The following is a 27,612-nucleotide window of genomic DNA, read 5'->3' as shown; positions in this document are numbered from 1 at the left end:
CTGATTAGAAGGTTTGGAGGTCAAATATGCCGAAACAAAGATACTAAAGTCCAAACATTTCGGACAAATCCAAGGTAGTACTAAAACGACAAGTCTTGTAGAAGAATATTCAAATGTTTTATGTTGCATAGTCCTTAACATCATTGAAACACAGGGTACTCCAGTTTCCACACCTTAGAAAGTCTATTCCAGCTTATAATCATGTGAATCTGTTTTTAGACTCAAATAACTCTGTCCTAATTGTGTGGGTGACCATGTTAGACAGAAATCTCTATAACCTAATGAGCCATGTAATCCTGCAAGCTAGACTGACCGAATCAATAACCACCGCCTATGGCTACAAGGGTGTCATAACTGATCGATGCAGCTCTGCATGTGGATCACATTGATATAATGACCTAGCTTTCCCTCTGCCGAGTGCACGGGGTAAATTAAGACATAGATCCAAACGATATATCATCCACAAATACATTTAATTGGATGTATATTTCCTCCTAGTGATTTTGTGTGAGTGGTCGTGTTTCTTATGGTATGCTACACCAGGCCCTTATCCTGAGCTATATTTGGGGTTCCACAAAGTTTACTGACGGAAAAGAGTTCCCATGTGTACACTTATCTCCCAGTACCCTCCAGCATGAGACACATCCCTCTCTGCACACACTGTGAGCCGTCAACAACCAGGCGAGATAAGCTGACTAACTTTGGCTGATTGGAGGATGAAGGCCCGAGGCAAGGGACAGAAAAAAGCAGATGTTTCATCAGTCAGGTTTAAATATAGTATCTGTGGTTAGCTTGACATTGTTCTGTCTCTGGGTCACACATTATGCCACTCCATGCGGTATGTAACTCCCTGTTCCATGAATTACTTCAGCCGGCTGGTGCTATTTAAGAGAACGACTTGTCATTTCCAAGACGGTACTCTGTCTAATCCAGAATCTGGCTCTGGAAGTTAGGTGGAGGTCTAAGGATTCCAGGTCAAGAGATGCCTCCGATGCAACAGAATGCAACCAGGAACTTCCATGGAAATTTCCAGGCTGTTGGGAACAGGGTTGATCCTCAGGGAACCCTCTTTAGACTGGGGAACAAGTCAGGATACATGGACGTGGAGATCCTGAACCCTCAAACTGGAAGGTCTATGTGTGTCATTGATAAGGTAGTGTGTTTTTGCTGTACATATGTATGGGTATTTGCATGTGTGTTTTTCTCTACTGTAGTTTATTTACCACTTACTGGGTGTTACATTTTACATTTAGTCATTTAGCAGACGCTCTTATCCAGAGCGACTTACAGTAAGTACAGGGACATTCCCCCCGAGGTAAGTAGGGTGAAGTGCCTTGCCCAAGGACACAACGTCATTTTTGCACGGCCGGGAATCGAACCAGGGACCTTCTAATTACTAGCCCGATTCACTAACCGCTCAGCCACCTGACTCCCTCCCGGGTATTAGTTCAACTTTGGCCGAGTATCCCTTCCTTGTTTATTGTTTCCTTGTTGACCCCGGAGTAGTAGAGATCTCCTCTTTTGGATGAGAACACACTTCCCCCTCACAACAATGGGGCGTGCAACAGGGAGATGGTGTCTGATAATGGAACTGAGCTAGTGTCTGCAGCCATGACAGATGCAATAATATAAAGTCCCTGTACTGTCTCTCCTGTTGACAGATCCAACACCAGCCTTAGTGCTAGGAGAAGAGAGAGAAAGATGGGGCGAGAGCAGGAGAGAGATTGAAATGGAGGGAGAGGAAGAGAGATAATATGGCCCGGTGCCAGTACCTGCTGGGTCTCCTGTGTGGACAGTGATTTATCATAGAGGCTGACTCGATAACAGAACCCCTTGCCCTTCCCTCCTTTCCTTTTATCGAACCTTTGCGATCTCTACTCACAGTGAGGCACACTCCATCCCGGCTCTCTCGTTTAGGGTGGAAGGATTTGTGCAGGTAAAGTCGCCTGCATTAAAGGACTTTTGCGGCATTAGCAACTGGATTAGACCGGTTTTAAGCTGAGCTCCTGTGTCTTATCAGCAGCCTCGGCTATGTGTCCTCAGTAGTTAAGGTGTGTTCCCTTGTATCAATCGTTTCCCCACTTAACAGGATTTGCCTGCTGGGGCTGATTCGAAATCCATGGCCTGTTGAAGTGGATCCTTTTTTATACTTCTGAAGTTCTCCTATTTAGGAAGTGTAAATCACCTCTCAATCCAATTAAGATTGATCTGATTTGTGATATGTTCATGCATGTCTTACAGAACACCATGTATGTTCGAAAGACTTTTCAATGACGACAGAAGGTAATTTTCATTGACTACTGTAACCAAGTTTAAAAGGGAAAATCACACTGATGAGTAATGCCATGACACCTGTGACGATGTTACCATTGACCCTGGATGCAACTTATTTTTAACACTGTTTAGTTTTTAGCATATATTCGTGTTTCGTAAATGACTGCTAACCATACAGCATATTTTTGGTTTTAAATTCTTTGAGTTTACAATTACAAAAACATGGATAGCCTGAAACCGCAACGGTCAGAGCATTCAATTAAGAACTTGCCTAATAGAGGTCAATTGCGCCCAGTCTTTTCCTATTGGTTCAGCATCAGTCATGCAAACGCGAAATTGACTACCTGCACCGAACGCTATCACTCACTCCGTTCAATTTAAGTGCTTTTTATTTCTTACCTTTGTTTTACCAGCCTGTAGCCAAGTATAATTGGTTAAACTCAGCTCTCCACCGCCATAGATTTTCGTTGGCGACGCTGGTTAAATTTCATTGTTTATGAAAGGTGGTCGTTGTGTGTGCGAGTCAGTGGACTCTAGTTGGAAATCCGGAACCCACCACGAGCGACGCAATGAAACCTGATTGTGACGCTAAGATGCATCCGACAGGATTCTGGTAAGTGCACGCTGAACTATGTTGCTATCCATGTCACTGACCACAGCATTTTAAATGCTCATAGAAACTCATGCACAGCCATAGCCACAGTTCCATAAGCAGTGCCTTGAATTCGAATCCGCTACTTGTTTTGGCTCGACCCTTGGCCTGAATTTGACAGTGATAGCCGAAGTGCCTGGTCCCTGTCTTTGCAACCTCCCTGTACGCCTTAATACCAATCCCCTTCACCAGAGCAGGACTTTAAGCCTGAAAGCAGGATATCAGGGACAGGCATTTCTCTTATTGTGTGGCATTTTGAGATCTTTTAGGTTGGCGTAAATGTAGAAAATGAGGACTCGGTAGATTGTGACTTTGACATTACACATGGACTCAAGCCCATGTCACTGGGAGCACCTGTCCTGCATGTTTTAGATGATTCCCTGCTCCAACACACCTGATAATAAGATGATGATAATAATAATAATAATATGCGAAAGAAAATGCTTGACAGCTGCAAAACTACTCAACTGGAGGACATTTGCGGTCTTCCCTCAATTTTAGCTCGGAATCGTCTGGAGAACATCCTTGTTGTGTGCATGCTGTGGTGCAGGGAAAACATGAAGCTATTTTTGTAGGTGGTTAGTGATTCTTATAAACCAAGTGATGCAAGGCACATTAGTATTCCAGCTGTCATTGCAGTCTTCTGGATTAAGCCACTCTACCTTTTTTCGCGAGCTGTGAAAATGGTTTGGTAAACAAGGATGAGATAAAGAATACAGTTGTGTTTGTATGGACTGGTTGGATGTTTTTAGATGCAATGCTGGGATGAAAATGTGTGTGACACCTGCTTAGGTTTTGCACAGCGCTGTCTCAGGTGGAACTAGTTGGTTTAAGTTTTGAAATGTGTGTAAACTCTATACTGAGGGATACGTGTGTAAAAGAGGAAGAGGTGAACTTTGAAGCACCTCTTAAGTGAGAGAGGAACCAACAACTCACTTGCAAAGTTCTCAAAAGTCTTGCTCCTCTGTGTCTGTGCGTGCACGTCTGTGTTTGTGAGTCAGGAGAGTTTGTGCACTGTACGCGTGTGTGCTTTGAGCGAGGCATAAGAGTTAGCGAGCGTGTGCGTGTACGCCAGTGTGTATGACGAGTAGGAGAGGGCAGAGAACATGCAAGGCTAGTCTGTCAGGTCCGGCTGAATGAGATGAAGCAGGGCTGCCGTGTGGGATTTGGCCTCCCTTCTCCTTTTACTCAGTAATTGAGGTGTGAGAGAGGAAGGGGATCCGGCGGGCTACTAGCCCTGGAGAACCCTCAGCTCCCAGACACCTCGGACACCTGGTTCTTAGCCAGAACAGAACAGTTTGCACCCTTATACCCCACTTCATAGAGAGAGGACATGAGGGGCCATGTTGGAAACGAAATAATAGGCACGGGCTAGCTGCTTGCAAGGGGCCTGACCCAGGCGAAGCTTTCCACCTGGATCCCCTGTTTTCTTGACTAAAACTCCAGCTCTTGCCAGAGCACGTAGGGGTAGATGAAGAGCAGACGCTGAGAGCTGCACCCCGGAGTGAGTCAACAACAATGCGTTTTACAACAGAGCGAGCTATATTATCAGAGTTTCGTCCGAGGAAATAATACTGCATGTAACTGCACCTCCCTGGAGTCCTCAGCCCAAAATGATGATCATTTGTAGTGATTTGTGCCGGAAAATATCCTTGTGCAAGCATTTCAAATGATTTGGGCTAACGATGATGACACAGAAGGTGGGCCACCTGCTGAGGGAGCTATGTATTCCGGTTCGGAGGAGCGGAAATGTGGTTTGAAAGGTGACTTTCAGCTTTTTTTTTTTTACCCGACAACCATACAATTGCATATTCGCTCACACTCCCCCCTTTCCAAACACTGTTCCCTTGTCACTTCACCGATTTCAGTCAGCCACCTGAAAAGCACCTGTTGAGATGACAATCAAATATGTACGGCCGGTGTTATCCGGGGAAAACGGTCTCATTTGGTGGCTGTTCATTCCACACTTTGCCGTTTTGTTCTGAAAATCAGGATACTTAGTGCCATATTTTTCCAGGGCTGTGGGTTGCTCAAGCCAGTTGATCATTACACAGTGTGCTGAGCTGTGTGTTCTACGTATTGAGGTGCTTAAATGAAAATGGTTGACGTAAAAGCTTCTGGACAAACTGTAGCCCTTCACATGTTATGTTTAGTACTTTATACTTTTACTTTCCTGTTGAATACAGTATCATAGAGGAAATGCTGTAACAGTATACATTGAGTTGTCACCCGGCCTGTGCTGAATTTGACTAGAATCACCAACCATGCAACATTGCAGGCTATATTCTGTAATATTGGTCCAACTTCGACAAAATACCATTATTAAGTTTCACATCAAGGCCAGGGAAACAAAGCCTCAAAGCCTCAGATTGTATTACATATAAACAAACGATGATTTGATACATCGAAATCCCCTCACATACCAGAGTTTCAGGGCTTAATAAACGGGAAAGGCCACAGGGGCCGCTCACGCTGAAAGAAGGAACTAATGAATCCTGAGGTGGGGTGAATATTGCTTTGAGGTTGCCAGGCTTTCACCGCAACAGTAAGTAGCTCTAGGAGCACCGGAGCCTGACACATTAGAGCTGTTCTCTACGGTCAACTGGATATTTACAATAGTGGAGCAAGGGCGCGCTCACGTTATTAAGGAGCTGGTCGGACACATCTCCTGCTGTACGGATGTATATTGCATAATCTCCTTTGAGGATTCTTCCAAGAAAATCCATACATGCGAAAGGTTATATATAGCAGCAAAGAAACGTCTGACTTCAATTCACCTTTAACTTTGTGTGCGTGTTAACTTCCGTACCCAGAAGCACAAGGATGAGCATCATGTTTACACGTTTCTGTAAAATAAATCTTGTCTAAAAGGGGAAACCTTTTTGTTCCATAGATGGCACTGTTTCTCTGCAGAAAAGGAAAGCGGTATGTTCGCCTCATCCCAGACCATCTATTTTATTATTTTTTTTTTACATTTTTTAGTCATTTAGCAGACGCTCTTATCCAGAGCGACTTACAGTAAGTACAGGGACATTCCCCCGAGGCAAGCAGGGTGAAGTGCCTTGCCCAAGGACACAACGTCAGTTGGCATGACTGGGAATCGAACTGGCAACCTTCGGATTACTAGCCCGATTCCCTCACCGCTCAGCCACCTGACTCCCTTTGATCTATGACATCATAGGCAGATCATTTACTGTACAGCTAAATAGACAGAGTTCCAGGAAATGGCACAGGTTCACCTATTCCTGAGGACACCATGCAGACAAAGAAGAGGCTTCAATGTATACAGTGCTTGCTATTACTTTAGTACAGGCGAATGCTAAAACTAATACACAAATCTGCCAATGAGACACACACACACACACACACACACATACACACAAACGCATAACACTCACACAAACACAAAATCAAACTTGCCACGTTCATCAGAGCCTCTATAAAGAGAGGAAAAGACACAGGCGTGCCAGGGGAATCTTCACAATGCTCCATCAATCAATCTACCTCCAGCTTCTTTGATTGGGAGAACAAAGCAGCCTCCACTGAATCAGCCAATGACTGACTGCGCATCCTAATCCGTCCTCTGAAACTCTCTGCATAACTTTGAGTTTGTTCCCGTCCCGAAATCCTCAGGAAAAAAAAACACGAGTGTACTCAGAGCTCCGAACCACTTAATACCAGACAGAGCGCCGGGTGCAAATGCAATACATCATAGATGTACTTAGTCGTTGACGTTCACCCGTCATTCGTCCTAGGCGTACACCAATCATCCATCATAGTTCATACCTGGCCCCTCCCGATTCTTCTTCACACCTGAACTCTTTACAAATGAGGTCCCTGGGTGAGAACTGTCGGAATCTTTTCCAACCCGTGTCTAAGCCAGGAGAGCCTTTCTCTCTGAAGAGGCGGAATGTTTGCCCGGATCCAGCAAAGAGGGTCAACGTATCGGGGAGGAGGAATCGATGCCGGGAGTGCAGGTCATCCGAGCTCCAGCCAGGATGAATAGGCTCCAAGAAAAGAGTGTTTCTTTGGACTAAGTGTCCAAAGAAATGACACTGAGTCCAACAAGCTTCTCTGTTCTCCCATCATTGCGATGTGTCCTTTTGATGGCCTGGATGAACATAAGCAGAGTCAAACGCTACATGTAAAATAAGTTACATCCTGTACTAATGTATTAGTAATATAGGTTTAGTATACTCTTTTTTATTATTTTGTATATTTTGGAGGTCTATTATATTATATGTTAAGTTGTCATGAGTATACACTTGTTCAGAGTACTTATGTCATGTTATGCCAGGTTGATAGGTGTTGTCTTGTCCTAAGAATTTCAGTGCCCAGTCTGACACTGTGTTGGTCTGTGCGTCTGACAATAAAAGACTTGAACTTGTATGCTGTTCCCTGGCATCAAGAGGATGTGTGCAGTAGTAGGAAGAGAGGAAGAGAGCTTTCACAACAGAAAATACCTGAGTCATGGCATATTGTTGGAGTCCAGACAAGCATGGACAAAGTCTTCACGGATGACAAACTTTGTAGAACACAGCTGGCAGTAACTGAGGTATTAAAAGCACAGGCACAGATGCTAACCTTTATCTAGGTGGGACAGGGGATCGGAGGGATAGAAGGAGTTTAAGTGCAGACTTGCTATTCCACAGATGCATTAATTTCCCTGACAGAAGAGGTCGGCTCACCTAATCTTCATCTATCCTCTCTGCGGTTTTCAAGTTGCTTTGCAGAAAAACTGCACAACACTGAATGTTCTGTTGACCATGACAGTCACTTAAAAGACTGCCAAAACACACTTGGTGCCTGAAACAAACATTTATCATCAGAGGATGCTCTTGCAATGTTACATTTTGAAATAAACATGGATTAGGGTTAGAGGTCGGAAGCAGTCACTTATTTGACTCATTGAGGTGAAGAATCACAACTCATAATTTCTTCAAAGTTCCAGCCCAACTCTTGCTTAACCTCCACCGTACGCTGCCTCGACCTCGACCCAACCACGTGGGTTCACCCCCCCTTCCCTCGCGGTCCGGTCAGAGGTGGTCTGGGTGAGCGCCACGGACGAGTCGCGCGGTTCGTCCAGCCGCTGGCTGCCGACCCATTGTTGGACTCTGGGGCAGCCGGTTGTTGGCTGACCCTTGCCCGCACTGCGCCCGGCGGTCGTGATTGAGCGACGTGACCCGCCTGGCCCTCGCCCTACGCCGCCTGGCACGGCGGGCTCGTTAGCTTGTCCAAGGGTCTGATGGCGCCATCTGTCCCGAGGCACAGGATCAGGACTGCCCTGAGAGCGTCCACGATCCCTTTCCTCTGCGGCCACTCTCCCTGTGGAGACAGGCTGGGGCAGAGGGCTGACATTCAAACTCTCCTCCCCTCCCCTCGACTCCAGACTGGGTAAATATGTGATAAGGCCAGGATCCAGGAACACTTTCCGAAGCCAGCAATCTCTATAAATATAGAAAGAGAGTGGAGAGGTGTATCAGTGGAGTCTGAAAGTGTGCGTGTTAGATTCTTGGGTGTGTGTTTGAGAGTTTGTGTGTGGAAAGTGTGTATTTTGATAGTTATTTTTGGGAGTTTGTGTATGAGACTGTGTTTTTTTTGTGCGCCTGTATGTGTTTTTGTGTACTTATCAGCAATGCACAGAGATGGGGGAGTAGAAGCTGCTGGAAGGTAGAAAATGTTCACAAAAAAATCTGTTTTTGTGTGTGGGTCTGGAAACACTCTTAGAGGGCGCCCATACTCTGTGGAGGTGTGACAACCTCCCTCTGCATGACAATCTTCAATCCACACTCCAACTGTTTCTGAGGGAGAGGAGGAGGAAAGGATGGGGTCGAGGGATGATAGGATGCTGGCAAGGGGGGGTGTTGACAAAGAGAGGAAGGTGTGATAGCTCGGGGATTCTCCTGTCATCGCCCGAGGGGCGGCTCACAATGACGTTTGTTTCTCGTGTCACCTACCTCCGACTGAAATTAGGACGGGCCTCGACAGTCATAAATCACTTCCTTCCTGCCCCCTGGTTTCCACGGCGATAAATGAAGGTCGCTACTTAATCACTTTTCATCTCCCCTCTCTCTCTCTCCACAGGTGCATCCCTCCTCAACTGTTCTTGACCTGAAAAATAGATTCCACAAAGCGTGTAAGTATCGTCTCTGTGGTGGGTGGTTTTCCCGCCGTTTTCCCCACAGCTTTTCAAAGTGTTTTAGCCGTGGGCGTCGGCGTGGGCGTTGGGGAGAGAGACAGAGAGAGCGACAGAGGGAGAGGGAGGTTAAAGGTTTCACCCTTGTTTCTGTCGTAATTGGATCTACTGTGTGTGTGAGAGAAATCAGAAGGAACACTGGCTGACAAAAGAGGTGAGATGGCAACAGGAGGTGAAGGGGTGAGCGGGAAGGGAGGGAGGGGGGAGGAGAGGTGAGAAGGGTATTGGAGAGCAAATCATCTCTCGTCCTTTTGGAGGTGAGCTCTTTTGGTAATCCTCCCAATGGACAGAGGCTCATATCTCTATAGTTCCATTTGCTTTCACTTACAGACTGATTCCTTAACACTGAAATGATCAGTGTGGGGAAAGCTTGTTTTCCAAGTCGTGGATAGGTTTTATGTTAATAATTTGTGCACTTGCTATACATACAGCAGTTTTTAGGCCAAAAGCTAGTCGATTGTCGCATCCCTCTTCCCTGGCTGTCACTGTCTGCTTCTGCGAAGAAAAAGTATTTAGCTCTCAGAACCACTAGGGGGCAGTATCGGTACATCCATTGTGATTCCCAGCTAATCAATACTTCTCATTATTCACAACCACTCTGTCTAACATTGTCCTTCCTCAGAAACATGCCATTTTCCAATTGATCACTCTCTAAAGACCCATGGACAGTTCTGCTATTCACTCAGTAGATTAGGGATGATAAGAGGAAGATAATGGTTTTACATTAAAAAGCACAGTATCATCAAGCACAGTTCGTACGTTGAAACGCCGGTTATATTGTGGACAACAGGAGTTAAAACATTCCCATACCATATTCCCCACCACCAGCTATGTAGATGTTGAATGCCCGAGTGATATTGGCAGAGGGGGGCAGTAATAGCCTAATACTTTTAGGTACAAGTTATTCCACCTTCGAAGCATCTCTTTAGTAGACAACAAGCAAGCAAACAGCTCTCTCTCTATCTCTCTCTTCCTCTGTCCCCCTCTCTATCTCACACTCCCTCTCACTCCCTCTCCCTCCCTGTGTTTTTGCATTATTGCTACACTCCAGTCTCTGCTCCTTCTTCCTTCTCTTTCCGTCTGGGCTTCCTTCTTAGTCTCCCCTCACCTGAGTCTCCCCCCCCCCCCCCCCCAATCCATTTCCATGATCTCAGCCCCTTGCCTCTCTCCTCGAAAGACTATCAAGTCATACGACTGATGTGTGTATGATAACCCGGTAGCTGTGGCGTGTGCTCATCCGTTAATTTCCCCGTGGACTGCCTGTGGGTGTGGGCGGAGCCCGCTTCATGAGGGCAAGGCTTCCAACACTCACGGCTGTTCTACATGTCGGTCCCTGACCACCCCTGCCTGTCACGGCTGACATTTATCAAAAGCTGTGTGGCCTTATGGTAAGATGCTGTCACTGGAGTACTTCCTCTTCTGAAGGAATTTGGAATCCCGGACGTGCCTTTCTGAATATTCATGAACTCCAAAGTTCATAAATAACTTTCAATAATAATAACTTTTTTTTCATTGTGTTACCAAGCTACCATAGAGATGTGTGTGTTGCAGATACAAAACCTTGAACTTCAAGCCAGACAAGGCCTAACATACTGTAGTGATGACGCTCTTGGTTCCCAGCATGCCTTGCGGCAGGACAAATACACTGGTGTCAGAAGTGGGATCAACAGAAATTCCAGCCCCTCCAGACCCACGGGCGGAGAGAGCAGGAGAGGAGATGGAACGTCAGACTTCTGGCCCTGCAAGCTGAGAACCCCGACGGGAGCGTCCACTCCCTGCTCCAGCCGGGCACCTCGCTGGATGTGGAAGTTGGGATGTTCTCTGACCCCAGTAAACGGGGCAGGCGAAGACTCGTGGCGGGAGAGTCTGCTCCCAGCTACCGCCTTTAGGATTCACTGGAGGCACTGGCCCGTGAAGTTGATCGACCTTGTCCTGCCGGAAGGCATGCTGGGAACCAAGAGTGTCATCGCTACTGTACATAGCCTTTAGCAATTATTTTTTAACAATTAAAAGTACGATTTAGGACTTGGCTCTGGAGGAAGACTTACCGACACACGACACTACCTCACTATGTAAACTGGGTTGTCAGTTGGGGTTGTTAATAATATTTTGCTTGATGACTAACGTGTAAATATTCAACTTAATTCGGTCATTGGAAGATAATAGAACTCGAAGTAGTGTGAACAGAATAAGACTAAAGGTCTGCTTTTAGGGGGAGGGGGTGTTGAATTTACTTTCTGAATTTACAGAAAGTTTTCAGATTTTCAGACCAGCTTCGGTGTGATGAAAAGCTTTCTGGTTTGTCATCGGAGAAGTTGAGGAATGTTTGACTTTGTATCAATGCTGCTGCCACCACCTTCACACCACCTCCCGTTGGGTGGAAAAAGAAAGTGTGAAAAAGGTAAAGATGAAAGGAAAACGTTGCAGAAGGCGAATGCTAATCTATCTTGGTGAAACTTGTACTGTGCTATACACACCATCCATTGACAGGCGGCGCAGATAGCCACATGCGCCTGAACATCAGGGGCTTTTAGGCACCAACTGCTGCGCACACATGCGTCTGGAGATGTGTGGCGGTCATGCAGTCCCGACGGGGAGGTGCTCGTTAACACAGTCAGCCATGCCTGGTCCCAGCAAATCAACTAGCACCACAATATCAACCTCTTAACAGCCTGCGTGGAAACATTTTTTCTTCACCCGTTTAGCTTTTGTAAACAACCCAGTCTTATGGCCTCACTGAAGAACCGCGATGGTATGATTGGGGATCAGGGGCAGATATGTTGGCCTAAACTTTTAATGGCAATGGACCTGATGGACATTAAATTCTTAAGCATGAATGCTCAAGCATGATACTAGGCTATGTTTCGATGCAAGATGGGAAATATGGACTTCTGTGGAACAGATGGCACATTCACCTAATGTGAAAAATAAATACAAATAAGATTACAATCAAACTACCTTGATCAAGTTCCAGACAAAGCCAATTTGGCTTATGAATCAGTCCCCTAAATGTCTTCATCAGTTCGATGAAGACATTCTGCTCTCTGACAGTCGATGAGAAAGAAACAAGCTATTGGTACTGCCTCATTCAAGCAGAGAAACACCTGTTGCTTTCATTTCAAATGTAAAGATGGTATCCACAGTCTCTTTAAAACACTTTCCAAAACATAAGCTTAAGGAGTAAATATGAACAAATATGTCAAGGTACAGCACACAGAGTGACAGAGAATGAGACAAAGAAAATGCAAAATGTAAGACAAAAGCATTATTACCATTATCCAAGGCAGTGTGTAAATCATTACCTTAACTGTTCAGGCAAATTGATCCTAAGGTATTGAATGATTAAAAAGACAATTGCATTGGAAAAATGCTACCAACTGCAGATGTTTTGGCAGCACCAATACTGAGCCATTTCCAAATTCTCAACTTTCTTTTTCTTCTTCCATTCTGTGCTTCAGGTCCTGCCAGATACCCATCTAGAACTGGACTGCGGATGAGCGTCAGTAAGTATAAGTTCTTCAAATAAAGTTGGACTCCTTCAGCTGTGAGGAAAGACTCACAAGGAGTTTGAATCTGTTGAAACAGTTTTTCTTGTCAGTTGTTTTTGAGGATGGGGGGGGGGGAAAAGCTCAGTAAAAATGAAAATTCCATTGATGCTTCAAACAAAGTTCCCCGCGAAGTACAGCCAACAATGTCTCCACATGGTGAACCAAGTTGGCTTCGCTCAGCACGGAACAGCTCATTAATACTAGGTGGGGCTTGGCTGGGTAAGTTCCTCACTAGGCTGTAGCAGACATTAGGCGAGTTATTAAAAGGTCCATCATACTCATTAGCAGGTGGGCCCATATGGTGCCCCAACAGATGCCCGAACAGTTCCTTGCATCAACACATATTTGTCTAAACTCTATAGTCAACCTCAATTTATCTCTGAGATGAATGTCTCGGCCACTTCATGGTTTGCTTGCTGTGTTCCAAAGTGGTTGGACGGGGGATCTATGAAAAAGAAAACAGCCTAACAATTAGACAGGCTTGAAAGACGACAGGAAACAATGGGTACTTGAGACCAATCATGCCTCTTTCAGTTGCGCTGAGGTAATTACTGAGAGACACAGAGCTATCATTGACATTTTCAACTCGTTTCAGAACAGGAAGGTAGGGGTGCCCCCAGTTGCTCACCGGTCGAGGGCCCATACCACACAAGCTGTCGCTTTACCACAGGGGCACGGGGTCACAATTTGCCTTGGACCATTTCCTGCATCTCCTCCCCCCTCTCTCCTCTAATTTCCTGTCATTCTTCACTGTCTATCCCAATAAGGTAGAAATGACAAAAATGTAAAATCCAGATAACAGATCATTACATGAGAATAAAGATACCAAACGGCTCGCGGGAAAAAGCGCCATACGGTATCTTGTGTCACCAACACCAGAACACCCAACAGGTTGGAGGAAACGTGTCGCTCAGATGGAGACCCTCAGCATTCAGAATCCTCGGCGACCTCACGAGGAACGACTCTAGCAGGTCGTCATAAGATGCAGAAGTCGCCTGTAATGCCGTTCGCACGCCTGATTATCGCCCCGCGATGCCGCTCACAGCCATGCCTTCTTTTTGTTATGAAAATGGCATCAATGGTCCATGCGGGAACTTTAATGAAAGCGCCAAAGTTTCGCAGCGAATCCATCTCTGTCTTTGCCGCTGCCGCTGTCATAATAACAGATGCCGAACCGTCGAGGAGATGAGCAACAAGGACACCTCGAGATAAACAACAAAGAGATAGATGGCTTCATATCTCCTTTCCCATCATGAGAGAGGTCCTCTCTCTGGCTAAATTCTGGAGGCCGGGCATCCGGGGTGTCTGGAATCACATTCAAGCAGTCAGGACGTTTTTTCTCTCCAATGAATCAGACAAGATTTGATGGTAGATGTAATCGCTCATCAAAAGAGTTCAGCGATTGCTTTCCATAAAAAAAAAAAAGAAAAGAAGTTTGGTTATCAATCTCAATGTCGATGCTTTCCCTCGTAGCAATTTCCAGAGGAAACTCACCATTGCACCAGGTCAAGCGTTTTGACGCCCGCCACAGCAGGCTATGGAAACCTTGTCGCAGTGTGTGTGTGTGTGTGTGTGTGTGTGTCTAAGTGCTCTTGTGACACTGGCATCTCTATCTTTTTGTGTTGTGGATGGTCCTGCCAGTCAGTGCACCTGCCACCTGTCAATCATTCCCCTCCACGGCACACAGGTGACCCTCATTAAGCAATGGGCCCATCTGGGACTGCAGTGTGTGTCTGGGCGGGAGACGGAGAGAGACTGCGTATGTCATTGGGTGTGTGCGTCTGCATTAAGGTGTGCGTGTGCGCGCTCATCCAAACAGATTGGGCTTCCAACGAGGCCAGGCTTCAGGTCGTCTCCCTGAGAACCCCATCGCCACGGTTACACTGATGGAGGAAATATGGCGGCGTTGCCGGGGGCAACCCTAATGGAACCTCCCCAGCTGTTAAGGAGCGCCACCGCAGATGTCCCCTCTATACAACAATGGCAGGGGGACGATAAACCATCGGACCTTCCAGAAGATGAGATCTCTCGGGGACCACAGGCGGTAGAGAGAGAGTGTGGGGGGGGGGGGGGTACAGTGGGGATGGTACAGTGGCGTCAAGATCACTATTAAACTTGCCCTCCAAATATTATTGGGATCAAAACGGAGGACAAACTAATCCTCCTCAAAATGAGATATCGCTTCCAACGTTGGGCACAGTGGAGATTGGGTATGAGGATGGCTTAACCTCCGAGAGAACCGTAATGTAAGTCTCCGATTAACTCGCCTTGGTGTGTCCAGACATGCATCTTGAGTGAAGCAATTGATTTGTTTCCAAAAAGGAAGTTAGTCTACTTTAAGCATATTTCTATCTTTAAGCTATTGTTTTGCTTTCAGCAGTGTTGTCTTTTATATGTGGTGAACTACATCCTGCACCGCTTTCACATGTTTTTAATCTAGCGATAATGTCATGATAACTTACCCTATAGTACAGCAAGATTAAATGTTTGGTGAAAATGCGTTACTTTGTAAGCGTGTCCTGTCAGCTGAACACCCTATTTAGAGACCTCAAATCTCATATGCAAATTTTCAGCACGTTGTCCCTCAACAACAGATTAGATTTGAGGGGGGGGACGACGACACAAACACACGAGAACTGCATTTTGAAGGAATGGCAGGATGGAATATATTTACATCTATCTGCAGAGTGTAGGATCCAAACAATGTTCATGTCGGTAGCTAATCAAACCCTCGTTTAGAGCTTTATTGGTTGAGAGGAGGCACTTGTAATTTCCTGCTTGGCCTTGCAGGGAACGAGATGATGCAATACGATTACATTGTCAGACATGGATCAAATGTTCTGTTATCATACCCCATCTGTATCTGTAGGAATCACATTCAAACTGTGAACCGTCGCAACGTGAAGCATGACTAGTCGATGTACTGTCAATGTTCGCGTCAGAAGTGCGATCCATTTCTCTCCCTTCCTGTATGCCTGTGTTGGTGAGCTTTCCACAAACGAGCCGTTTCCTTCCCCTCACCTCTCTCTCCTTCCGCCCCTTCCCCTCCAGACGGCCCCCTCCTCAGGGACCATTGTGACCTGAGGTCCGTCGCCACCTCTCCCCTGTTCTCGGTGTACTCTGAAGATCTGGGCCGCCAGGTTGGCTGGAACACGGTAACCAACCCCCCCCCCCTCCCCGGACGGTGCTCTCACACAGTGGGATGTCTGTACACTTGTTTGACCTTGCGAGTTGACAACCTGCATGTTGTGACTCACAAACTGAATGAAGAAAGTCATGGCTGTGTGGAGATGGAAGCACGCCTGGTTTGTTTGAAACTAGAAGCTAGTCGATCTTAATGCTTAATCACGTCTCTCCAACCTTTTTTTCCCCCCTTGGCTGTAGGTCTTTCTTGCTCAGTATGTGGGGCCTCTGCTAATATATCTGGTGTTTTACCTCCGACTGGCGAGCGTGTACGACGATGCGACCAAAAGACGGCGCCACCAGGTGGTGGAGTAAGTAATAAAGTATCCCTCCATGCCACAAAGAGACCAATCAGATTACGCTCTCCTAATTCAGTGTGAGGTTATTACATATGTTTAGGAAATGCGGTTAAACGACCCTAATAGTTCATTTAGAATGAGGTTTTGGAATATCTGCAGTGATATACGGTACACACACACACTTTATCAGTAAAGTGGAGCAGAAATGTAATCAAATAACTGACAAATGACCACCGTTTTGTTTCTGTTCCCCCCCCCCCCCCCTTCTCCATTCAAGCTTGGCCTGCTTCTGCCATTCTTTGCACTACATGAAACACCTGCTGGAAACCCTGTTTGTTCATAGTGTCTCTGATGGATGCACACCACTGGGAGGCCTGCTCAAGGTGCGACACAAACAAGTCAAATTAAATGGCAACCATGGTTGTCATATTTTGGCTTTGTTTTTTTGTTTTTCAATTGCGCACGGGTGCTTGCTTGCTTTCTTTAGTGTCGCTGCCTGCTGTGGTAGCAAAGGGACGGCCACGGGATGTGAGACACTGAAGGGTGGGCACAAAACACACGTCAAGCCTTTTCTGATGACCAAAATAGACTTGGATTGCAGAAATCACTGGGGAGTAAGGGTTTTAAAGTGCAAGCCTCTTTTAGGAGCCTAGACTCTTTCCCTCTCACTTTTCTCCATCAGTTCTGTGTCCTTTTGGCATGCTTTGTTGGCATCGGGAACCAGGGGAAGGAAGGAAGCCATAGGCAGCTCAGTGGCTCCACTGAGCCCCGAGAAGGTGCCCAAACGTGGCCTTTTACTGAGGCCTTTAAGCCCTGGCAATCGATTGTGTTGGCAGTGCGAGCACACGTCCACCTGCGTCCACACCCCTACACACACCCCTACACACACCCCTACACACACCCCTACACACAAACGCACACACTTCGCGTGACGCAACACACCGTGTGCAGATGGATCAGCATGCAGAGTTGATCCGTTCATTTTAGCCAGGGAATGTGCATGCTTGTCAGTCATACCATTAAACAAAAAAACACACAAACTTTGAAGTTCATCTCGTCTACTCCAGATGCTTCACAAACGTCCGTCTCGCTTTGACCACGCGCTTCCAGACGAGACGGACCGAACGAGACCCTTGTCTGTTACCGTGGGAGACCGCCACACGCACGCCCACACACCAGGGGGGGGTCCATTTGCATTTTCCTTTAAATTGCTTCCTTGTCACCAAGACCATGGGGCCAAGCCAGCGAGGACGCTAACGACAGCCTCGTCTGCTCGTCTCCGAGAGGATCCTCCTGAGTTTTGCTGAATGCCAAAAGGGCACATTAGCATTTTAAAGCTACATGAAAGAATGTGCCTGCCCCTCCCCCCCCGCACAGAGTGACCGCTTAAAGCTGATCAAATAATGAGATTCTGGCGCAGTGTTTCATACTAAACAATAAAGTGCAAAATAAAAATGGCCACGCTTGTTACGTTTAGGAGATTAACTTTATGGAAATGAGGGCCATTGTTACAGAGAAGTCATAATTTTTCGAGACTTGTTAAAGGATTGAGTGTATTAAAACTCTAGTTATTAACAAAGAACACACATTTACGATGATTTAATAAGTTTCATATTGTATAAAGGACCTTTCCTTTGTATTTCAACACAATTATGTCTGTCTGCCATTCTCTTTTGTGTTAACTCGAGTAACTCAACTTTTGAGTATGTGCAAAGTGAACAGATAGATGATATTGGCTTTTTTTCAGGAGTGTTGTGTTTGTTAATAAGAGGATTTACTGAAGAGTTCACACAGCTGGCGACGCTTTTGGAAGGTCAGCCATTTTTGTGTCCTTCTGTTTTGTTTTTTTGATTCCCTGACGCAGCAAAGAATATAGATGGTAAACATATGCATCTCCTCTTTGTTTTCCTGCCGACTCCACTTATCTGCCAGTGCAGTGTGCTGATACTGTTGCTTTCCTTGCAGCAGCTACCACACTCACTGGATTCAAATCTGGCTCGGAGATAGAAGGACTTTGCTGAGCCTACTTTGTATTCCAAAGACGGGAAGGTCAAACCTCATTTGATTAGAGGAACAGAAAAATATGTCTAAAAAAAATCCGGCACAGCAGTGGACCTGAGGCCCACGTTGCTGTGGGCTTAGCCCAGGACTGGTGGTGCTCTCTGTCACCACGACGGCACTGAGGCTTGGGGAGGGGGGAGGGATGGGGGGGGGGGGGGGGAGGGAGGGAGGATGGAGGGGGGGTCCACTTCTTTGTGTAGGGCCATGAATCCCTCAATCAAGACGGGGAACAGGGGATGAATTATGATGTGCTCGGATCAGGCTCTGGCGACGGGCATGCCAATGCGAGGCGGCGTGTGAGCTGCATTAATAGGCCGTCTTCTCTGGATTTTACCCCTGCCCTGAAGAGGGAGGAAAACACTGTGGCGAGGAGAACTGTTCAATTAAACAACGGAAACGACCGCATCTGTCTTTTCTTTCTCCTGCAGGTTTGTGCCTTCTACTGGGGCTTCACCTGTTGGCTGGGATACTACATCAACCACCCTTTGTACACCCCTCCATGTAAGTACCGCTGACCAACAGACAAGTTTTGTTGGGGGGGAACTCTGCCTTTCGTTTTCGCAGTTAGCGGCGTACCTGTCCTCCCTACTAGCATTAGCATAACTGTGGCAGGAGTGCAGCTTTCAACATCTGCTCTGGGCCCGCGAACACGGCCGGCGCTCTCCGCGGGCCGCGAGGCCCCGTCAAAGTGAATAATGAGAGACTCTCGCCCGGCGCAGACTGCGGCGGGCCGGGGAGGTGACGTGCTGTGGGCAAGGCATGCTGGGAGCCGCGCGGGCCGCGGCGTCGGCTTCTCAAACTCGGCGGCGGCGGCTCGCTTTCTCATCCGCGTCGTCGTGGTTACGCGGCTGACAGGCTCTGTTGTCGAGCGGCTCCGGGAGCAGAGACCCTTCATGATGTCAGATCAACGGAGGGAGCGGAGTGGCGGGCGGCCCGCCCACAGAACAGATTGGAAAGCGGCGGGAGGCCGTGCTGTCGAGGAGAGGAACACAGCTAGAGAGAAGAGCTCTCGCCTGAGCCTTGAACTCTCCTTCAGTTTATCCCTCCCTCCCTCGTTCCCCCTCTCTATCCACCTTGCTGCATACGTACCCCGCACCTCTTCCCCTCCACTCCTATTAGACGGCCGGGGTTTGACGTGGCGGCGAGTGCTCGTTACTTCCGTTCTGTTGTCGGCGAGATCGGCGGAGCTCTGTCGAGAGACGCTGTTCTTTGTAGACAAAACTACAGAAAATGTCAGGAGCATTGTTGAGACTTCACAGCCCACTCTTGGGCAAGTGTGTCAAATGAAGCCAACGGTATACAATATAAAATGGAGAGAAAGATGGAAAAATAGCAAATTAGATGCTCTACGCAATATTTTAAGGTACAGCTAAAACTACATGGAATGAAAGTTAACTTTGACCAGGACAGTTCATATAACCCATTCCACTCATGTCGCCACAAAACAGAACAAATATGACACTCTTGGGCTTGTACACTGAACTGAAGTGTAATTTGAGTTGGGCTGGATTTTGCCATACATCTTTAGAACCTGTAGAACTCGAGACATCATTTTGTAGCTGTTTCTTCACAAAAACAAATTCACTGGAAACAAATCTCAGATAGCATCATCATCATGATCCTCTCTTACAGTACAGGAAAGGCACCACACGCTAATTCAGTAAGTTGAGTAAAAATAATCTAAAATGAATTAAACATACAAAACATCATTACTCTCTCAATGGGGTTTGTGTCTGTGAAAATCATTGATGGTTTCTTATAAAAAGGCACAACAGGAGGTATAACGCGCCTCTCTAAAGAGCAAATTGAAAAATAATTGAAATATTCTCACTTAATAGGTTGGAAACCAAGTATCAGTTGAATTTTTAAATAAAGTTCAGTCAAATTAAGCAACTTTTTCACTCTATGTTCTTATTAGGATGTCATCAATTTGAAGTATATCCTGTTGTATTTTTTTCTCTCTTCCAGATTATTCCGGCAAGCAGGTGATTCCTTCCCTGGTTTGTTTTTTGGTGAGTTGCATGACATGTATGATTTTTGCCATTGTTAGTTTTTATAGATTTGATAAGACGGTAAACAGTTTGTCATTGTGTATTGTTGTAATTTCTGTATTCAGTATGAATCATTTTGGCGTGAACTCAAGCACTGTATGATAATAGCTACTTAACTTCCAATTCCAAGTTACAGCATTGCAGAAGAATGCCAAGTTAGTCAGCCTAGTCACAGAAAACAGCTACTTTAAGAGACATTTTCATTAGCAAGCCCGCGTCACAGTTGAACCTCTCCTCGTCTGATTTGTATTTCAGTACAATTGAGAAAAAGCCTCAAGTTTTAGAGCAACATTTCAGCCTAACCAGTGGAGAAAACCGAAGGACGCAACTAAAAGCTGTTCTGTAAATAATTAAAAAGGCAGTCGTTGTGTAAACAGCCATTTGAGCACAAATATCATTTATATTCTCATAGACGGAAGGCACATAATTACTTTTGCTGTGTTCTGATGGTAAAAGTCTTTCAGACTTGGATTGCCATAACCTTGAAGTTAAGATTTGGCAAGGTTTGCAACGGCACTTGTGATTTTTGAGATGTTCGTGGATCCATGTGAAGACATAAACCTGAGAATATGTACAGCTACCACTGCTGTGGAACAAATGGCAATGCCAGGATCATACCAGATCAATTTGGCCTGATGTATCTGTTAAGCCCACTCTGTAGAGGAGAGGGATGTGCTAATGATGCATTTCCATTAATATGAAAATAACGCTTCCACTTTTCTCATTAAAATCATGGCGGTCATTTCTGTAATGTTCAGAAAAGACAATTATCTTTTGTATTAGTTGAGAAAGAGCAAAGGAGAGCTGAAGTAATGATTTGGCAGCAAACGAATCGCTGAGTGACTGCGAAGGTGACTCGGAGCATGTTCAATTATTAATATGTACATAATCGCTCAGTGCCCCGTCATGTCATGCCATGAAAGTGAACCCTGTGGAGGACACCCATTCTCTCTAATAGAGCAGAGCAGCGTGCGTATTTCAGAGGCAGTATATCTGGCCCGCGGAAGACCCCCCCCGCCCCCACTGTGCGCAACGCTTAAACATGTCCGCCTGACATCGCGGTTGCATAGTAACTTTTTCCCGGTGGAATTTCGAAATGAACTCCAATCAAAACGAAGGAATGAGGCATCCGTTAAATCCACACTGGCCCACGGTGTGAATTGTCAGAAACGAGAGAGCCGGCTGTGGAAAGGCGAGCGGATAAACTGAAACACGCCTTTAACGAAGGTGAGGAGCTTTGGCTTGTCATCTCTGGTATATCTTCCCATCTCCCTGTGAGACAAACCCTCCAGGGGTCTGTGATTAAGTCGGGCCGGCATCGGCATGGAGAAGGGAGGGGAAGTACGTCTGCCTGCTCCGCACACTATTAACTTCCCAGGGGTCATAAGCTAAGATGGCTGAGGTACTTACTATTTCTCATTAATGTCTCACTTTGGATGCGCGAGGTGTTGAAAATCTAAGGTATGTCGGCATTCAAGCCAAGATACAAATGGAAGCCAGGCAGGGGGTCTGGAGGAAACTCATCTAAGCCTTTCTTGGGTTCATCAATCATTCACCAGGAGCTGTTCCCCAGAAGTTGCTTTTGTTTAGCGAGCGCATCACGCTATATGATTTCAAGGCATGATACCATGAGAAGTAATACGGCTTTCGGCTATCTGTCCATGGAGAGTCCTTGTAAGAAACAATCTGGAAAGGTGCTTTATTTGGCACTGTTTATGCAATGGATAAGCGGAAGTCACAGGTTGAACTCAGTATGAAGATAATACAAATGTCAGTAAACGGTACAGTGACTCATAGTCTCACTGTTCAACAGAAAAATAGAAAGCAGCAAAAGTATGGTCTGCACAGTTCTGGAAGGTAATTCACTTGGATGTTGATAATAGGAACAATTTATCAACCAGTAGATGCTTTGTTTTGATGCTTTGCTTACAGCTCTCTGTCTGATAAACCCTATTTAACCCAACCTGACACTGTCTTTGGAGTGGCAGAGCTACTACACATATTGTATTATCTAGCATCCCTAAGACACACAGAGTAAAGACGGCACCAAACCTGGAGGCTGGCGAAACGCACGCACACACACTCAGAAGTGACACATTTCACTGGCAGCAATAATGTGTTGGCGAGTTAAGCGTTGACACGTGTGATTAGACATACATAAACTGACGGTCGTATTTTGGTTTATGCTGACTGTCACCGTGCGTCTAAACCAGATTATCTAGGATGGTTCCCCCCCCCCCCCTCCCCTCCCCAAAGGATGTATATCTTGTCTTGAATGCCAATGGTCCGTTCAATCTGTGAAGCCACAGCAATGTGTTTTTGTTGTTGTTGTTGCTGAGGCAGTAATCGTCATCTGATATTTTAACAGATCTGCGAATGCGGCAATCTGTGCATCAACATCAGTCTGGCGAGACACAAACAGACACGTAAGTTCATCTGAAGGAGGTCTGCCATGACTGTAGAGCTACAAGACACGAACTGGGGTCTGCCTCGATAAGCTCCCTCTCCTAACCCTGTTCAGAACTAGGAGAGAGATGCGGTTTTCCTGCCATCTGAGGGTATGATTTGAGTCATTTCGCCTGTGGCGTCCAGTTCTAATATTGTTGTTCTAATAAGTCGTGGCTGAGGTTAGACACCTTCCGCAAAACAAAACAAGGATTGTTTCCTTTATTGAGAGACGGATTTCTTCAGTGCATGTTTTTCAGAGGCGTTTGTTTGGCACATTGTGACCCTGTCTGCAGGTAATGAACTAACACATCCTACTTCTACTTCCAACCCCTTCACTTGGCTCTTCACGCTGGTCCACTGCCCCCAGTACACGTATGAGGTAGGAGAAACCCAGACGTCCAAAGACACAACGCATTATGCAATGTAAATGCGGTGTTGTTAAATCCTTCAAATGACCCAGGTCCACCTCCTTGACTGTGTGAAATCGGAACGTCTTCTCTTCTCTTCAGATTGGCGCTTGGCTAGCGTTATCCATCATGACACAAACTGTTCCAGGTACGGTTATCCATCATGACACAAACTGTTCCAGGTACGGTAGTAAATGACTAATTGCAAGTCATTGTTTCACCCAGTTGTATTTAAACTTCATATGGTATTTATATAGTATATATGGTATTTATCCACATCCTTCTGTAGTGGCGGTGTTCGCTGGTCTGCTGACTGTCCAGATGCTTCTGTGGGCAAGGAGGAGGCACGGTAGATACCTACGGAAGGTGAAGAACGCTAGAAGGTTCTGGAGAACAGCAGTTATTCCCTTCCTCTTCTGACTAAATGGGGTCAAAGGTCAATTTAAGGATACTGATGTCAGTACAGTGTCTACACTGAGTGTGATACCTTTTAATGTAATTGTTATTGTAGTGTACACAGTGAGAGGGATCTGAAGGTTGTGAGGACAATGACATGTTGAACACCTGATAGTTCCATGAGAGTTGGAGAGCAGGGAGGACTGGGTAGGATGCATGAAAGGACTGTCAAGTTTTAGAGTAGCAATATTCTTTAAATCCTTTAAAAGTCTCACAGAACGAAGACTGACACAAAAAGTATGCCTTTCTGTCTGTCTATTATGAAGAAAAGGATCATGCTGTCTAAGTGAAATGGCTAACTGTCGTGTGTGCAATTCAGAGTTCCTCGTCAAAGCTACACATGTGAGTGACAACAAAGATGGCATGCAATTTAAGACTCATAGAAAAGGTGCAAATAACATCAGAAAATAAATAAATAACGAGGCACTTCCATAGCAGAGAGCAAATACTAAAGACGAGCAGAACAGATCAAACTGACGTTTAAACAGGGCCCAATGAATCTCTAAACAAATGAAGCAAATACTTTTGAAATTAAACCCGGGAGTCGCTCTTTGTCTTTACAATTTGTGTAAATGTTTAATCATCTGTCTTGGCATAAAGCAATATTCAGTACAAATAGGATGTCTTTTTTTTATCCACATTTAACAAGATAGAAATGCACTGGCATTGAGTGACATACGAAATTACGCATGCATACAAAACTCAAGTTATCCATCAGAAGAGGAGTACCAAATGGGCTCGTAGACCGACATAGGCCTTGAAGGATATTGTCAGCAAAAAAAGACTCCTCCCCCCCCCTCCAGAAAAGCAGCATAACCATTTGAAACAGTAAACATAAACATATCCTTTTAACTTCTGCTAGGAGTTCCTGAGTCAGGTATTGTGTTGTAGGCACAGCAGTAAATATACACATTTTGGTATTGCACAAAATACATGTTAAGCGAAGAAGTGCATAGACTTAACATGAGGTTCCAAGTCCTCATTTGCATATCATAAATCTTTGCCTTTATTGCTCAAATAATAAGTGCTGTGTTGTGCTTGATTCCTTTGGGATCCATTTAAATAGGCATACATTAAACAAAACTGGCTGGTGATCCCCACTTAAAAAAAACTTAATTCATTTCTGGATACAAGCATGGAGTTCAGATTGCACATTACATTAGATGTTAGATTAGATTAGATGTAAAAAAAAATGACTAAATGTAATGTTAAAAAAGCACGACTGCTGAAATATTTCTTAAAAGCTCAAGGTACAAGACGAATTCAATTGAGATTTCAACGTAATTGTTTTACAAGTTGCATCTATTTTATATATCTAAAACGTGGGAAATTTGCTTAAAAGCTCAAAAAACATTGCGTATGGAACCAGGACCTGAGGGCATGGTGTGAAGGGGTTCACCAAGCACACAAAACCAGGAAGTGGTGATGGGACTTAAACATTTTCTGCCGCCAGTGATGTCTTCATGGCCTCCATGGGCACCTCGTCTGACGTGTCCACAGGGTTGTCGTAGGTCACAGGACCGCTCTCGTCATGCTGGTGTTTCGCAAAGTTCACGAAGACCTGGGCGAGGTGAGGGAGAGATGGTCAGACACACTGGGGGGACACTTTTGAATAGAGCTGATGAACAAACTGGAGGACACAACTGGGCGTCTCAGTCACTTCTGGAATCGTATTAGTTTTTGAGCATGAAACAATATTTAGTGTGCTTGTGTGGAGGAAATTGGGATTCCCTGTGTACTTACATTATTCACTAATCAATAGAACTAGTCATTGGATACTAGTTAGTATGTTCTCATGTGAGTTTGCTATTGATGAGTAGATTGTGTTTGTCAGGTTGAATAGATCTCTTGTGATGACGACAGGGAGAGCTCCACCTATTTGATTGGCAGATTTGGAGTGAAAACCAGACCTTGACGTGACCACGGTCTCAGAGATTCCCAGCTCCCGGCCCATGACCCCTCTCAGGGCAGAGAGAGAGATAAGTGGAGCTCTCCCTGTCGTCATCGCAAGAGATGTTTACACAGTACTTTCTCCTGACCCCGAACATCTATTCAACCTGACAAACACCAATCCCAATTTCCTCCACATCAGCTATTATGTCACATATGTATTATTCCCACCCTGACTCGTCCCTCAGTTTTTGCACTAGAGTGGACATGAAAAAGGTGTCAAAATGTTCGTCTCATACCCAAAAGCGTTGCTGTTACTCTCTGGAAGGTTCCATATAATTGTTTTAGATACAGTAATGTCAGGTTTGTGTTTTAGTAACGTGAAAATGTAATCATGCCCCATGACAACTGTTTTCCTTCTCCAAATGCACATTTGATATTAATTGAATAAATAGGTTAGGAGGTGATGTAGCTAAAATAACTGCCCCAACTGAGGGGCGCACAAGTACACTTCACCACATCCCCAGAACCTGTACCTTTTAGTTAAGCATAATAAAATAAAAACAAGCCACTTTTGTGTTCTGCCCTTTTCAATGACACAAAGCGTCTTATAAAAGATCCATTATAAGTTCCTTATTGTTTCGTCTTTGAGTGTTCACATGTCCTGGCAATATTGAATACCGGATCTTTTTCTTCAACAATAGCTTCAAAGGCACTGTGTAAAAAGAGCTCCTTTGGTTCATGAAAAGCAGCAACAAAGACAGGAATTGAGATGAAAATGCACTGCTATTTCATTCAAGTTATATATTTTTCATTTCGTTTTTAAACAAGAGGAAACGAGTCCCTGAAGAGAACAAACGTCTCGATGTTTCCTGACTAGCGTTACCAGAGCCAATGATAAGCACTTATGCTCAACTCTTTTTCTACAAACAAACCAGTTTATGGGGCAACTTTCACTTGCTCCGCCTTGTCCATTAGGACCAGCCTATGAAGTATATCTTTCTCAACAGTTACAGCCCATAAAGTGTTGGGGCACAGAACACATAAACATACAGTAGACTTTTAGGCAGGAAACAAGTGCTCTTTTATATCTTTCCTAGACTGCCCAGACGTGAGAGAATAATACAAATAGCCACCTCCCTCCTCCAGCCTTTTGAATCCCCTTGTGAAATGATATCTCCTCTACTAACTCTGTGTCAAAGAGAAAGCGCAGAACTCTTGTTTTTTTTTGTTTTTTTATCAGCCTAATGTATTTCATTTCAGTAGAAAGGGATTGTTCTGCCGATTTCTCCCAATCTGTTCTGGTGTCAGATAATGTCTGCCATCTTAATTGGAAGTAGAAAGTTGTCGGCCCGGGGAAACATAAGACAGAGTGGAGGTGTGTGATGCCTTTTGAAAGACAACTCTGGGCCTAAGATCCATTTAAAAGATGCTTGCTACACCAACTGTAGACTTGAGTTTGTTGGAAATGAACCAACGTGAAACAAACAGATTGTGGAAAAACCTCTCCATGACCTTTTGTCAAAGTCTGCAAAACAAACATTGTGAACATATCAGAAGACCTATCACAATAACAAATGCAAAAAAATTAACTATACAAAAAATGTCTCCCTTTGGACCCTGCTGCTGGCTACACTTTGCCTGAAGAGAAGAGGCTTGAAACATCTGCTGAAGCGTACCTAGGTATCTAGAAACCACAATACGTCCTACCCACACACCTAGGAAAAACTACACATGCAGTTCGTCAGGCAGGTTGTTCCTTGTCAATGTTTCCCAAGCAATATATTTCAAATAGTTCTTTAAAGGTTCCATTACATGAAATTTACATTTAGTCATTTAGCAGACGCTCTTATCCAGAGCGACTTACAGTAAGTACAGGGACATTCCCCCCGAAGCAACTAGGGTGAAGTGCCTTGCCCAAGGACACAACGTCAATTGACACGGCCGGGAATCGAACTGGCAACCTTCAGATTACTAGCCCGACTCCCTCACCGCTCAGCCATCTGACTCCCTGAAATGTTCACTTTAGGAGGTTATTTAACATTAATATGAGTTCCCCAAGCTTGCCTTTGGTCCCCCAGTAGCTAGAAATGTTGATAGGTGTTAACCAAGCCCTGGGCATTCTTCTCCACCTTTGAGAAAATAAA

The 27,612-nt window shown here is 45.3% G+C and overlaps 2 protein-coding genes across 2 annotated transcripts in view; one reads left to right on the top strand and one right to left on the bottom strand.

Moving 5' to 3' along the window:
- Nucleotides 1-982: 982 nt before the first annotated feature.
- On the top strand, nt 983-23,539 carry LOC136967862 (trans-2,3-enoyl-CoA reductase-like). Its single transcript, XM_067261824.1, has 12 exons — nt 983-1,153; nt 9,011-9,062; nt 12,581-12,625; nt 15,722-15,825; nt 16,055-16,164; nt 16,430-16,535; nt 18,642-18,714; nt 20,182-20,225; nt 22,633-22,690; nt 23,006-23,091; nt 23,222-23,267; nt 23,409-23,539. The coding sequence occupies exons 1-12, from the start codon at nt 983-985 to the stop codon at nt 23,537-23,539; spliced, it is 1,026 nt and encodes a 341-aa protein (XP_067117925.1).
- A 1,247-nt stretch (nt 23,540-24,786) lies between these two features.
- The window catches only part of LOC136967759 (phospholipid-transporting ATPase ABCA1-like), a 113,229-nt gene continuing 110,403 nt past the window's right edge, over nt 24,787-27,612 (bottom strand). Inside the window, 1 exon segment of the mRNA XM_067261682.1 lies at nt 24,787-25,136. Within this exon segment, the coding sequence (XP_067117783.1) occupies nt 25,008-25,136 (129 nt within the window). The 3' untranslated portion in view covers nt 24,787-25,007.

This window comes from Osmerus mordax, chromosome 23 (genome assembly GCF_038355195.1).
Source record: "Osmerus mordax isolate fOsmMor3 chromosome 23, fOsmMor3.pri, whole genome shotgun sequence".
Lineage (NCBI taxonomy): Eukaryota > Metazoa > Chordata > Actinopteri > Osmeriformes > Osmeridae > Osmerus > Osmerus mordax.
The sequence above is the reverse complement of the archived record's forward strand: the minus strand, read 5'-3'. Positions and strand labels throughout refer to the sequence as shown.

Bases quoted from the DNA above. Each gene is read 5' to 3' on its own strand.
- LOC136967862 (XM_067261824.1), top strand. From the start codon at position 983: ATGCCTCCGATGCAACAGAATGCAACCAGGAACTTCCATGGAAATTTC. The intron at 16,165-16,429 runs GTAAGTAATAAA...TCTCCATTCAAG, and splicing joins CGGCGCCACCAGGTGGTGGA to CTTGGCCTGCTTCTGCCATT. The intron at 23,092-23,221 runs GTAGGAGAAACC...TCTTCTCTTCAG, and splicing joins GCCCCCAGTACACGTATGAG to ATTGGCGCTTGGCTAGCGTT.